The sequence below is a fragment of the Drosophila rhopaloa genome, unplaced genomic scaffold, assembly GCF_018152115.1.
Source record: "Drosophila rhopaloa isolate 14029-0021.01 unplaced genomic scaffold, ASM1815211v1 contig_163, whole genome shotgun sequence".
Classification (NCBI taxonomy): domain Eukaryota; kingdom Metazoa; phylum Arthropoda; class Insecta; order Diptera; family Drosophilidae; genus Drosophila; species Drosophila rhopaloa.
This window is the reverse complement of record NW_025335043.1, coordinates 8,509,149-8,522,862: the sequence shown is the minus strand read 5'-3', so window position 1 is coordinate 8,522,862 and position 13,714 is coordinate 8,509,149. Positions and strand designations below refer to the sequence as shown.

Sequence of the window (13,714 nt, the reverse complement as noted above, 5' to 3'; positions counted from 1 at the left end):
CAGTGCCTCAACCTTTTCGCATATTCTCACCTGAGGGCGTCTCATCGTCCTTGTTGCGAACATTTAAATCAGCACCACATTGGGCCAGCATCTCCAGCACCTCAAGCTGGAAAAAAGGAATAATATAAAATATTATTTTCCCATTGTTCACATTTTATTCGACCTCACTTACATGTCCCCAGCAGGCGGCGGCATGAACCGGAGTCCACAGATCCTTGTCCATGGCATCCACGTTGACATGCTGCTCCAACAAAAACTCCACGACACGGACATATCCATTGGCAGCAGCTATGTGAAGCTGAACAATTGAGATAAATTAACAGTTATACACAGGGAAAACAATATGTCTTTATGTGGTGAAAATTAAAAGTTAGGTGGAAAAATCGTTGTGTTATAGAAGATATTAAAATATAACCAACGTATGACCTCGAGTAATCCAATAGATACAATTATAGTAAAAAAGGTCAACAGAAACCAACATAAAGAAAATTAATGTATTTAAGTATAAACAAAAAATTCAATCATATTTGTTTTATGTGAAATATTGCAAAACATTTTAACTTGTATATTTCTGTAAGCTTCCTAATTTTAGTATTAGTTTTACATTTAATTTTCTTTGTTGTAAATTCTAGCTCTGTTTCTTTTAGTATTTAGAGATTTAAAGACATCGATACATTTTTCAGCACATATTCTTTGCAAGGATGTCTCGTAATAGAGTACAAAGTTTAATCACTTACAGGTGTGGCACACTGGTAGTCCGGCTCCTCCAAATCCCCTCCGGTGCGGACCAGTTCCATGAGGTCGCGCAGCATTATGCGCTCCGTGGAGGAGCGCGTCTCGTCGATCAGTTCCTGGGTAACGCCCCGCTGCGCCATCTCGCCCTCAATGAAGTCGAGGGTATTCTCATCGTCGCACAGGTCATAGGGCATATTGCCGTCGGTGTTGACGGCCAGAAGATTGGCTCCGTTTCGGATCAAGATGCGCACCAGCTCGAGGTGGCCGCAGGTGGCAGCCGCATGTAGCGGCGTCCACTTATCACTATCCTGCGCATCCACATTCGCACCGTACTCCAGCAGGAGCTGCAGCATCTCCACGTTGTTATCGATGCACGCCTGGTGCATCGCCGTCAGTCCGTCCTCGTTGGCCGCATCCGGCGTGATTCCGTGCTGCAGCAGGGCGGCCACCTCGGGCATATCATTCCGGGAGGCGGCCTCGAGGAGCACCACGCTGTTCTCGAAGGATATGTGCCGCCTGCCGCTCAGCGTGCCGGATCCATTGGCGTGCCGGAAGTGGTGCGTCGTATCCCCGTTGCCGTTCATCAGCGCGCTGCCCAGCGATCCGCTTCCGGTTCCGCTGCCGCCGCTCGCCGAGTTGCCCTTCGCCCGCTGCAACTTGGCCCACTCCTTGTCCTTCTGCCGGGACAACTTCAGCTGCTGGGCACGACGTCTAATTAACGTGAAAAGATTGAGAGAGAGATTGAGGATTACTTGCGGAAATTCGATAGCATAAAAGCGGAAGGGAGGAGAATCACAGGATGTAGGGGAATTCACTCGAACTAATATATCTATTCAGTTTAAGTTCAATTTTGTGCAGCACATCGAAGCTTTTACCTAATGATGTAAAAGGATATTTCAAGAAGTGATTATCTGTGATAAGCTCTCTCCTACGTTATACTCCGTAATTTATTCAAAAGGGGGAAAATCAATTGTCCATTTATAAGTAAACTTAAAAATAATCGACAGTTTTATTTACCCATTTTCCTATAACTTTTAAATACATTTTGGCTAAATGGTTTTCCAATTCAAATACTATCTTAAAGCAGATGGAGCCTCTGCAGACAATCATAAGTACAAAAGTGATATTTTGTTATTCCCCAAAAACATCATGTTTAGTGGCACTAAGCTTAACTAATTTAATTTAATTGACTCACAATCTGGCCAGCTGGAGCCGCTCGTGGGTGGGCAGGCTCTCCACCGTCTGCATCTCGGCCACCAGGTCGGCGTGCTCCATCTTGAGCTGCTTGGTGTAGCTGGCATCCTCCTGGCTCTTGCGCTGTATCAAAATGCCCTTGATCATGGTGATTTGTATGGATTTGAACCTTACACCCGCTCAATGATATGTTTGCAAGTGTGCTTTAGAATTATTCTGTACAATTTTGTAGCATTTGACAACAATTTGCGAGGCTTTTGTTATTTGCGCTGCAGTTTCGTCTGGTCCGCATGCATTTGTATGCAAATTGTAATTTGCATCTTTGAATTTGATTTGATTGCGGCTGTTCTCTCTGGCGGTTCTTATTGTTGCCCTCGATGTTGCTCGTTGCCCGAAGTTGTTGCAGCTGTTTGGATTGTTGCTGCAGCTGCTGCTGCTGCTGCTGCTGCCCCTTTTGTCCTTTTCCTCTGGATCCTTTCACTCCTGGTCGACACCCGAGGCTGCTCTCATGGCAACTACCACGTTTATCCTTCGTCCTGTGCGGTTCTCTGGTCGTCCTGTCCTCTGTGTTTACTTATGATTTGCTTTTCCCAGCTGTTGATGTTTGCCGAAGCTCGCTTCTCTGCAACTTTTCGTTGTAAACTCTGCAAGTAGAAAAAATAGAGAAAAAAACTAAATAAAATAAACATAATATTTCATAAAATTGTAACGTTTCATAGTTTCCCCCAGCTGCTCAAAATTAAAAAAAGCTCAACCCTTAAGTCTAACTGGCTGATAAATTTCTGGATGATAAATGAATTCTCAAAGAGTGTGGGCCAAGGCAATTGTGTTAATGGATCCAAAGTTCAAGCAGCACAAACTATTATTCCCTTATACTTTTTTTTTATAACTTGAACACGTTGACTATACTATACTTATAAGGGGATTATAAAATATTAAATTAATTGTTGAACAGCGATTGATAGTACATTTTTTGGCCTCTCCTCAATATTCAGAATCTTAATTTCATATCAGAAAAAAATTTAAAATATTATAAATCATCTGTTGGAATTTTACGGCATTCACCAAAGTTTCAATAAAATAGTATAAAAATCCTAACCTCTTTACTACTTTATTATAGAATTATACATTTATATATAATATAATATATTTATATAATATATAAAACATTTAATTTATTTATTATTACCTAGGGAAAGTCTAAATCCCATTGACAATTTCATTGGTTATTTCGAATTTCAAATAAAAAGAATGTTAATCAAAACTTTGTTTTTTCCCCAGAGAGTATTCCTACTTTGATGTGGCCAAGGAAGTTTTCCCTACGTAATGGTTTCTTTTTGGGTGCGCTGAGGCAGAAGGATAATGCTGATGACGCATGAGTCCTTGGATCCCCTGCCTTAACCCTCTGATGACCCCTGCTCACCGCTATCCACTCTCCACTCTACACTCGACCTGTCATCGATAGCCAGGCCAATGCCTTGAATAAGTATTAGCCACTGCTTCGTGGAAATTGCATGCCAAGGAGCCATCATCGAGTTAAGTTTACTTTACTCTGTTCAAGCCACAAGCCCAATCTCATGTGCAACCAGCTTGATCCTGCGAATGTGTCTTATCCGAGGACGGTCAACAAAGAGAATTACTAAGTGGACTTGCAACAAAAAATATGAAAAAAAACACCCAGCTTTATAAAGACCTAGCCGATTTGGCTCTGTAAAAAGAACGAAGACATTAAGTCGGTAATTTACTATGCTCTCAGTGCAAAAACATTTAAGTGCAGGATAAGAAAATTGCTAAAGGACTACATCTAATGAAAAAGTCGAATAATTTTATACTTTAGTTCTTCACAAAATTAAAAACATTTTCTACAGCCTTGAAATAAACTATAGTTTCCTATATCTTTAGCCAGTAAATAATCATGGCTTAGCGTAAACCAGAAATTTAATCCAGTAATTAAAACCACAGTTTGTTTATTTAAGGCTTTTGCCGAAAATAAACAACGGAATTAATTATAAATCAAGGCAATTAATTACATCCATTCATCAATTATTAACCTGTTTTCTTGAACAATATTAAGCCATTAAACAAGCCCAATAAAATTGAATTAGCATCCTTCCGTATGAACATTCTTAAGCTCAATTTCACAGCAGAATAAACTGTTACATTTATTAAACTAACAATCAATCATCCTCTTGTTTCTCATTACATTTTCTCTTGAAACACACTTAATCTGGCCGTTTTATTTGAGTATCTCAGCAATCTGTATCAATTCCTATTTGATGCGAAAATAAAGTTCATTATCATAAATTGAAAACTGTAATTATTGTTTGCCTTGAAATATTGCATGCGCGATTGGAGAGTGTGTATATCTGCATTTTCCTCTTTCACATTGCAGCAGTAATAGTCATTAAATGAACAATTTAAATCGAATATCGATTATGGCTGGTAACACACTTTTCGGCATCCTGTTACGGCACATGAATATCCTTGAAGTGGATAGATGGGAAATTGCAGCCATTAAGGAAATGTTCATTTATGAGTTTTGTCAGATGCAATACAAAAGAAATTTCCATCCTACGTGACTATGTAAATGTGTGAGTGTGTCCCAAAAATTGTCGATAACAGGAGCTGCAAAAACAACTACTACACGCACTACTGGAATAACAATGGGGAACCCCCCTCCTCGCCGCACACCATGGCGTATGCGTGTTATCTCTGCGGTCAGTCAAACCCAAACTCTCCTTTTCTCTCTCGCACTTTATCTGTGCGTGCTGGAAACTTCGTGTTATTAATTTCGCACGCCTCGTTTTAAGCTCAATATTTATGCAACCATATAATGGCAAAAGCGCAAATAATTTATGACTTAAAGGCAAACGTTAAAAGATAATGATAAGTAAACCTAAACTCTACAAAAACTTAAGTAAAGAATTCTATTGAAAAAACAACTGCTAGATGGTACTTCACAATTTTGTATTTACCTCTGATATCTACGCCTAAATTTTGTAGAATAAGAAAAACATTTTTAAAAGCAAAGACATATTTTGGAATCAAAAATTATGGATACCCCTCGTTTGTTGGAACACAACCAAATTAAATTTCCTGGTAAGGGTGCATTTAATATACGACTTAAAGGTAGACACTAATAGATAAGATAAAGAAAGCTCAGCACAAAATCTTAGTCGCCAAACGAAACTCAAATACACTTAAAGCAAATTAATTTGTCTTTTTTTCTTAGCCAAGTGCCCCCAAACATCAAGGCAAGTGACGAAAGCCACGATGACCTCAAGGGGCGGATGAAAGGGCGTCGTTTAGGGGGAGGGGGTTAGAAAATGAATGGCACTCGACAGGCGCAATGTGCAACATGAGACAACAACAACAAAAGGATGGGTAGGAAAAAAAAACCACCTTCCAGGCATTATCCTTCGGATGGGTCAGGGGATCTAAATGGCGACGAAATCTGCCGACGACCAGCGGCCAAGAAATCCCCTCTTCCTCCCTAATGAGTGCCAGCACACCAGTAGCATATGTACAGATGCACATGCCTATGCTGGATAGTTACAGTTGTAACTGGCTAACTGGATACCAAATATCCTTAAATAAAAATGTTCGGCAGAATTCTTTATCTTCGTTAACCTCACAATTACATTTTTAAAATGTCGTAGTTTTGAAATATTTTAAAATACCTAATACCTCATATACATATTCTAATTTCTTAAAAATATTAAAAAGTTCATTAGCACTTTATTAATTTGGCACACATTAATAAAAATAACCTATTTATTGTATACTTCACACGAAATTAATATAATTTGTATATTTCCGAACAAATTACCCTTCCAAAAAACTTATCTGGTAAATAAATACTTCGCTTTCTGATATTTATCACCTTAAGCATTTTAAGTTTAACTGATAACTTAACGTTTTAAGTCTCAATAACACTCCCCTAAGAGTAGTAAGTTTCTTTACCAGAATAAATGATGTTACCTTATTCTCACTTTCACATAATTATTTTCATTTTTCTCATCAATAACATTTTTCCAATTAAAAATATTCAGCCCCATGCGTTGCTCATTATTTTCTCCTTTAGTTTGTGGTCAACGAAGCGTTAGAGTTCCGCTTAATTAGCAGCCACTGTAAGCGGGCGAAAAGGGGGGTTGGTGGGTGGCAAGTGGGTGCCGAGTGGGTGGTGGGTGGTGGCTGGAGTGGGTGTTGGGTCGTACTGTACTTGTGGTGGCTCTCGAGTGTCGGCTGCTCTCGCATGTGTGCTCGAGGGCAGCGAATTATGTGCTTGCAGTGAGTGCAAGTGCATTAGCACCCAAAAAGGGGGTGGTGTTGGCCAGAAGGGAGGTGGCGGATCACGGGGAGACAGGATGTTTGCCTTAACTGGTGCCCAAGTGCTTCCTTGCGAGGCCATTGCAATGTCTGCCTCCGACTGGGCCCAGTTCGACTCGGCCTGGCCCGATGTGTGGGCCTGGCCAAAAAGTGTGCCACAACAAACACACAGACTCACAAGCGGAGCACGGCAGGGTAATGAAAATTATAGTTACTGCGTCCATTATGGTGCTCTTCTCGGGGGGTTTTATTTATAATTTCAGGCAATCTATGCGCACTTGTAATTTGCCTTGATATATACACCTAACTTTATTGTCAAGGATGTCCCAGAAATCTTTTCTAACAAAATTCCACACGACACTTGAATCTCGATGCCAAGAAACCTATTCAATTTTGAATAAAAACTTTAAAGGGATTACAAGAGCAGGCTTTTCAACAAATATACTCAAAGGTTTCTGGGATAGTATAATATAACAAAACATTTTCAAATATTACACAAAAATTTCCATTTTTGGTTAAGCCCTATTAAATCCCAGGTTGAACGGTGAAACTTAACTGCCAATTTGGCAGGAAAAAAACAGCACGTGGCTCTTTAGTTAATGGTCATAAAAATACATAATCTTAAGATACTGACCCTAAATCACTTAAACAACATTCAAATAATCCCACAAATAAATATTTTCGCCTGGGAAAATCATTGAAGCATAACTTATTTTAGTTTGGGTCGCCTTAGTTACCATTGATATATTCCCTTTGTCTAAAATGTAAATTGGTTAAACGCTGCTTCATAAGATAAATCAGCTTGAATAGAAACAATAATATGTTAAGACAAAAAACCAATAAAAATATTGAATATAATAGATGAGGCAGTGTCATAAATTTGTCAAAATAACTGTGCAAAAAAAATACAAAGCTATCGTAACATAATTCAGATATTGATTCATTCATATATTGGGACGCCTTTCCGATAGCTTTTATTTATTTTTTTAAGATGCCTATTTAAATTAATTTTTCTTTGATTTTTTCCTTTAATAAGGCAGTAGGTAAGCATAACAAATACCTAAATATTTTTAAGAAAAACAGTTTAAACATTTAAAGTGAAAGAAAAGAGTATTTTCAGCTTTGGTGAAGAGTGACCTAAAAATTTAATTTTTTTGGTGCTAGCAATGCCACTGCCAGTTGCTTCTGTTTCTGTTGTGTTTGGCCCCAAAAATGAAAATCAAATAAAGCGATTGCACGTGAGCCAAGTCTCGAGTCAGGTTGGTTTGGGTTGGTATGGAATACGTATACACGAGGAGTTCGGGGCTGAGCCTCCGCTGAGACTGTGGAAAATGCGAATTGGGTTTCCAACTTTGTTGTTTCCGCTTTGTTGACTTTGCCCGGCCGGTCCGACGCCCATTTCGGCCAGGCCAAGAGTGGAAGAGGACGTGGCTCATGTAAATTAAATTTCAGTCCTGATTTGTCTGCAGTGCCTGCTGCGTCTGGCAAACGGGGTCACAGGTGTATTTTGTGCCAGTTAAAGTTCGTTTCGTTTGTCGATTTTTTAGGACTTTGACTCACTGGCACAGGTCCCTAAGGACCCGCAGACGGAGCAGAACATCCAGGGACTGGGCCAAATGGACAGGGCCATGTCATTCTGGGGTCGGTGAGTAAAGCTGAGCAGCTTTTCCATAAGCGACCGAAAAATAATGCTTACGAGCAAAAACACAAAATAATGAGAGGGCTTCACATGAGATTTCAACGAGTTGAAATGAATTGCTCTAAGGGCATGGGATTCCTTGGCAACGAAATGTTTCCGGACTTGAGTTGCTGCTGGCAAAAATTGGCAACAAAACATTGTCACAGAAAGAGCGCTCGGAGGTTTTGTGGAGTTATGCGAAATTCTGTGGAATTTCAACTTAGTTTTAACCTCATTCAGGGAATGTGCCTGTAGCTAGGTGGCCGAGTATAAATGTATTCTCTGAAAGCTTCTGTAGTTTTGAACGTAGTCTAGGATTCTAATGCTTTTATATCATTTAAACTTCTGGCTTCATTCATTTAAAGTTGGTGCATTTATGTTAATTTAAACTTTTCATGGTGCTTGCAGGTGAGCAGCTCACTTTGAAACAACATTTCTTAATTAAATTAATGAAATCATTTTGGGATTCTGCTTATGGAATTAAAGTTAATAAGATTATTTTGTGATTATGATTTTTAAATTTGATTGCGTTTTTAAGAGCGACTATTTTAGAAAGTTATTAAATGTTTAATTGATTTATAAAAGTATTATTTTGGCTTAAGAAATATTTATTATAAAGAAGCATTTAGACTCCTGAACTATGTAATCCAAAAATGTGTGTGTTGACAATGCGTTGCCAACTGTAACTTCCTGTTAGTGCTACATAATATCCACCAGAATATGCATAAGCAGTGAGTAAATATAACCATCTATAAACTGCAGGACCAACTTCTCTAAACGGGTTTCAGGTACTGCCCTTCCACATCCCTCCTCCTTCCTATTTCCCAGTCACACATACTCGTTCAGAGGAAAAGTGTCCACAACTGATTATCATGGAGTGCTGTATATACCATTTGGTGTGCCAGTGATGTGTTCATTTGGTTCGCACTGTCCAACCCCCAATTCCAGCTCCATTCCCTTCTCGTAATAAACTGAGAGAAAAATCATATTTGTCCACTAAATTCCTTTTAAATGTATATATCATAGTATAAAGTTAAATATCACAAATTTAATAATTATAATCATGTGAATGTCTTCCGTCATCGTAGAAAAGGTTACAAAAAATAAAGCTTTAAGAAATTTCGCATTTCGGTAAAAAGTAGATTTACTATTGTGGAGATGCTTTTCCCCAGTGCAGTTCGTTATGAAGCAGTCAACTGGCCAACTGGCGTGCACAATTTAACAGAAGCCTTGGTCATCTCTCAAAATTTAGCACGTCGTCGTGTTAAGACCCTTGCTGCCCTCCACCCTCCCCCTCCTCTCTCACCACGCCCCCTGCCAGTCCGCCCCCTGCTCGCCCACTCTCTACTCAATCAAGTTTTCTGATGACACATGTATATATAGCGGAGGAACCCCAACGAACACCGCCCACTGTCAGCATGACGTGGCATGTCCTTGCTGTGATCCCACTTCCTCTTTTTGGACCTCAACCTCTCATTTCATATCATACATTTCATTTTTGTTTAAGCTTCGCCAGCCATTATTTTTGTAATTTTTCTTCACCAGCTTAACGATGTGTCGGTGTTGTTTTCGTCGTCTTAAATACGGGGTACTTTTGGGAGTCGTGTGATATGTGGCTTTGTTCAAAACTAATAAATAAACTATTTATGGGTTGCACAATCTATAAAAGCAGTTGATAAAAGGTGGTAGATGAATCTTATTATTGTCACGCTAGATATTGTTTGGAAAATTGATTAGGTACAAAATAATATCAGAGGTAGACACGAAGCTAATAAAGAAGAGAAATTCTATAATAAATGATAGAAACACGAAGCTTGATGAGATTAATAATAATCTAATTTTATACCAATTAGCATTATACTGATAAGCATTATTTACTTTACTAAAATTCATTGAAAAACTGAAAAGTTTTCTCTCAAACAAAGAAAATAAAAAAACAAGAATAAAAACGAAAAAAATATGAAAGTTTAATTCGATTAAGACAAAAAAAAGGGAAAGTTTTTAAAACTAAGTATACGAATTTGCACTGTTAATATATGTAAGTAGGCAAATTTGCGATTACCCATTGTTTTTCTCTTGTTTATTTGGAATTACCTTAATGAAAAGTAAGTACAAAATCGTACAGATTATTTTTAAGTCGAAACGCTTGACTTTTTCATTGATTAATATTCAAGTTTGCTCTTTTAAACCCATTCTGGACACCTGAGCCACACCTTTTCTCCCCTTTCTGACCTTTTTTTTTGTTGTTTATCGTTGCTGTCATTGCGGTCTCGATGACCTTAAAGCGCCGTCCGCAGTTCAATTGTTTGCGTATCGGTTTAATTATTACCTTTCGCCCCCAATCATTTAGCGCGCTGATGCTGTCTCCTTTGCTCCTGTTGCTGGAGGCGGGCTCTCCCTTTTACCGCTTGTCGCCTGGGCCGTTCATTTATTTATATTTACGCCCGCGGCTTATTTTCATTTCGCTGACCCACTGCCATATCCCCGCCCACTTTTCCACCCCCACATTTCCTTATTCTGCCGCCCCTTTGCCCATTTGGCACGTGTCTTTGTTGTTAAATTGCTCTTTGCGTTGCTCGTGTTGTTCTTGCTTCTGTTCACCTTGTTGTTGCTGTATTTTTAAGTGTTGTTGGTGTAGTTGTACACAGAAAAAAAGTACTGTTCAAATTTCACATTTCATATTAGTGTTTGGCAAACTTAATTTGAATAAAGTCAAACATTTTAATATAATTCAAACTAGGCTATTGTACTCTTTAGTTTTATTTTTGTATTTATATATTTGTTTTACCTTTTTGTATTAAAAAAATAAAGTAATATTGCACCTTCTTAAAGTTTTTAAGATTTACTATTATTATTAAAAATCTGAAAGGCCGGCTTATCGATTGATATATGAAGTGGCTTTATGTGAATGAGTTGTAATTTTCTTTTCATAGGCTTGATTTTCCATTGCACATTTTCTATCTGATATCAGAATATTTAAACTTTTTTATAGTATCAATTTGACAGGTGATTATCTATTTAAAATATATATTTTCTGTGTAGGCATATTTGTTAGTGTTGAAGGTGTTATTCGTGGTGTCTTTGTTGGTGTGCTCGGTTGGTGTTCTTTGTTGCTATTGCTGTTGGTGTCGTTGTTCTTGTGCGTGGTTGCATTTATTTATGCGAGCGCAAAGAGGAAAATTGTGTCGACGCTTTTCGCGTTTTTTTCGGTTTGCTCTTTTTTTCTACTTTGCAGGTGAAATATTTTTAATTAAAAAATCTTTTATTTAAGCGAGTGTCAAGCGCTCGCGTCGTCATCATCACTTCGTCCCCCTCATCCGACTTTTTCACCTTTTCACTTAATGCTTTTAGCATATGCGCAAACAAAATTCTTGTTAGCCAACTCTTTTCGGTCTTTTACAGTCCTGATGTTGGCTATTTACAATATTAGTTGGTTATTTCAATTTCGTGGCGAAATTGACAAAAAATAAACAAGAGGAAAATGAAAAAAAATCAAGAATATTTATGTGACAGTGTGAGTAAATATAAACAACGAAAGGGAGAAAACTTCAGCAACCCATGTTTATATACCCTTGCAGATCTTGCAAAAATTATATATTCATTATTTTGATTTCGACGCTTAAAAACAATTATGTTTATTATGGTAGCTATATAACATGATCTTCCGATTTTTTATAAAAGTAAAACCATAAATTGTCTAACTTTCTGCTTGTTTGCAGTTTAACGTATTTTACCTTAATTTATACCGGAGTGCCCAAAATAAATTGAGATCAATTGCTTACCTAAAACGAGAGAAAAAATAAAGGGTTTTATTAATTAAAAGAAGATACTGTTAAATATGGTTTTATTATTTAGCTCTCAGATAACTTTTCAAAAAATATCAAACTACAACTTTAAATTGTCCTTATTCCCATTTTTGTTCAATCTTCAATCTTAATGAGCCACCATTCATTGTTTCCACCTGTATAACAACATCGGATTTCTCGTCATATTTAGAAGGAAAACATAAGCCCGATCTATTTTGTATTTCCCATATCTGCCTGCATGTTTTTTTCATTCTTTGTTTAATGCTGAAGCCTTAATGCAGTTTACTTGTTGTCCCTGAAAACCACAAGCAAAAAGTTATAAAATCCCTTTGAGTGCAGTGTATATATCCCTTGAGGCAAGTACACTGTAAAAACAATGATATCTAAATAATCAAATCTGATTGAATAATTAAAAAACAAAAATAAAATGTTTTTAATATATTTGAATTTTGCGACTTCAAAATATTTTTTTAATCTCAAATTAATTAATTAATTTAAATTCAAACAAGTGGCTTGGCATCCCAAAAGAATAAAATAATAGTTTCCCTATTAATGAAAAAATATATATTGGATTTTCAATAATTTATTAAATATGTTAAGTATTCCTGATAATTGTTTACTTCCGCTTAAATTAAGATTATTAATTTTTGAATATTATTTGAAAGTGTAAGCAAAACTTGAAATGAACAATTTTCGAAGCATTTTTTCTCTGTCTGGTAGCCGAAAAGTTGTTGTCCTGCTTCACCTTTATTGTTGGAGCTACTTTCGATGCCTTCGTATGCCACCTCCTATATATCTATGCGTCCCAGATTTTAAACAAGGTTAGCATAGACGTGCACACAGTAACAGCACATGACCAAAAGTTTTCCCATTTTCCATTTCCCTTACTTGCTGTTACCGTTTCACTCACTCTCACCCAATTTTTCTTTTTTCGGTCATTTGCAATGTGTACGCCATTTTGTAGAGCCCCGTTAGGCACCCTCTCACCCCTGGCAATATACAACCCCCCTCGTGCTATACTATTCCCTTTAAAGGGGGACTTCACAATGTGGAAGGGTGAGTTAGCGGCTTCTGCGAAACGGTGTCAAACGGATATGCATGTTGATTTAATTTGCACCTTCGTTTAAACGCTTCCAATCCCCCCTACCCCCGAAAAAACCATTGTCACCCCCTCCTTGCGTTCGAAAAGTAAATTATTTTTGCGCCCTGCTCGTAAATTAGACCTACATAGGATCGCTTCGGCACTGTTCTAGTTCTATATATACTCCTATAAAGGTATATGTGTTTCTGTGCAAGGTCTACGTCCTGTGTGCGAAAATCAACGCCGGCTAATTGCGCGATTTTTATCAACCCAATATAAACGAGGTCGCAACACCTTGGGGGGAATGAATTATGGAAAACTGCACACAAAGCCACCTGGGATTATAATACCATTGTTTTCCTCTTACGCAAACTTTGGTCATAAAAAATTAGTGGGCAAGTCACTAGTTCACCTTTTGTTTATAAAATCAAAAAAGTTTTTAATTCTTTTTTTTTAATTATATAAATAGACGATATCAATTAAAAATTTATTGTGTTAAAAAGTCTTAAATATTCCTAAAATTTAGTTCAAAAAAAAGAGCGAAGGTAACTTGAAGTAAAAACTTTAGTTTGGTGGAAAGTTTTTCAAAATGTTAAGTAGTGACCAGAATATTAAATTGAATTCTTTATGATCTCATAAGCTTAAATGAACCACTAAGGTCCCCATAATAATCTCTTTCTTTGTCCATTACATCACATTATTAGCTATCCTTGTAATTAATTAAACTGCGGAAGCCACAAAACGTTGCCGTCATTGAGGGAACGGGCCAACGCCGCGTATGAGTAATGAGTCCATGAATGAAATTCCTTTTTTTATATTTTGTGTGCCTGTGTGTGGGAAAGTTTATTATACGGACGGAAGGCAAACCGCATAACTGGCCGGGTATGAGAC

The 13,714-nt window shown here is 37.6% G+C and overlaps 1 protein-coding gene across 5 annotated transcripts in view; it reads right to left on the bottom strand.

Moving 5' to 3' along the window:
- LOC108046834 (protein phosphatase 1 regulatory subunit 16A) overlaps positions 1 to 13,714 on the bottom strand; it is a 50,456-nt gene that overhangs the window by 3,649 nt on the left and 33,093 nt on the right. For all 5 annotated transcript variants that reach the window (XM_044458029.1, XM_044458026.1, XM_044458030.1 and 2 more), the window contains 4 exons: positions 1,931 to 2,573; positions 738 to 1,446; positions 173 to 298; positions 31 to 106 (listed from right to left, as the gene is read on the bottom strand). In XM_044458029.1, coding sequence (XP_044313964.1) covers positions 31 to 106; positions 173 to 298; positions 738 to 1,446; positions 1,931 to 2,076 — 1,057 coding nt within the window. In that variant the 5' untranslated portion in view covers positions 2,077 to 2,573. The remainder of the gene's footprint in view (positions 1 to 30; positions 107 to 172; positions 299 to 737; positions 1,447 to 1,930; positions 2,574 to 13,714) is intronic.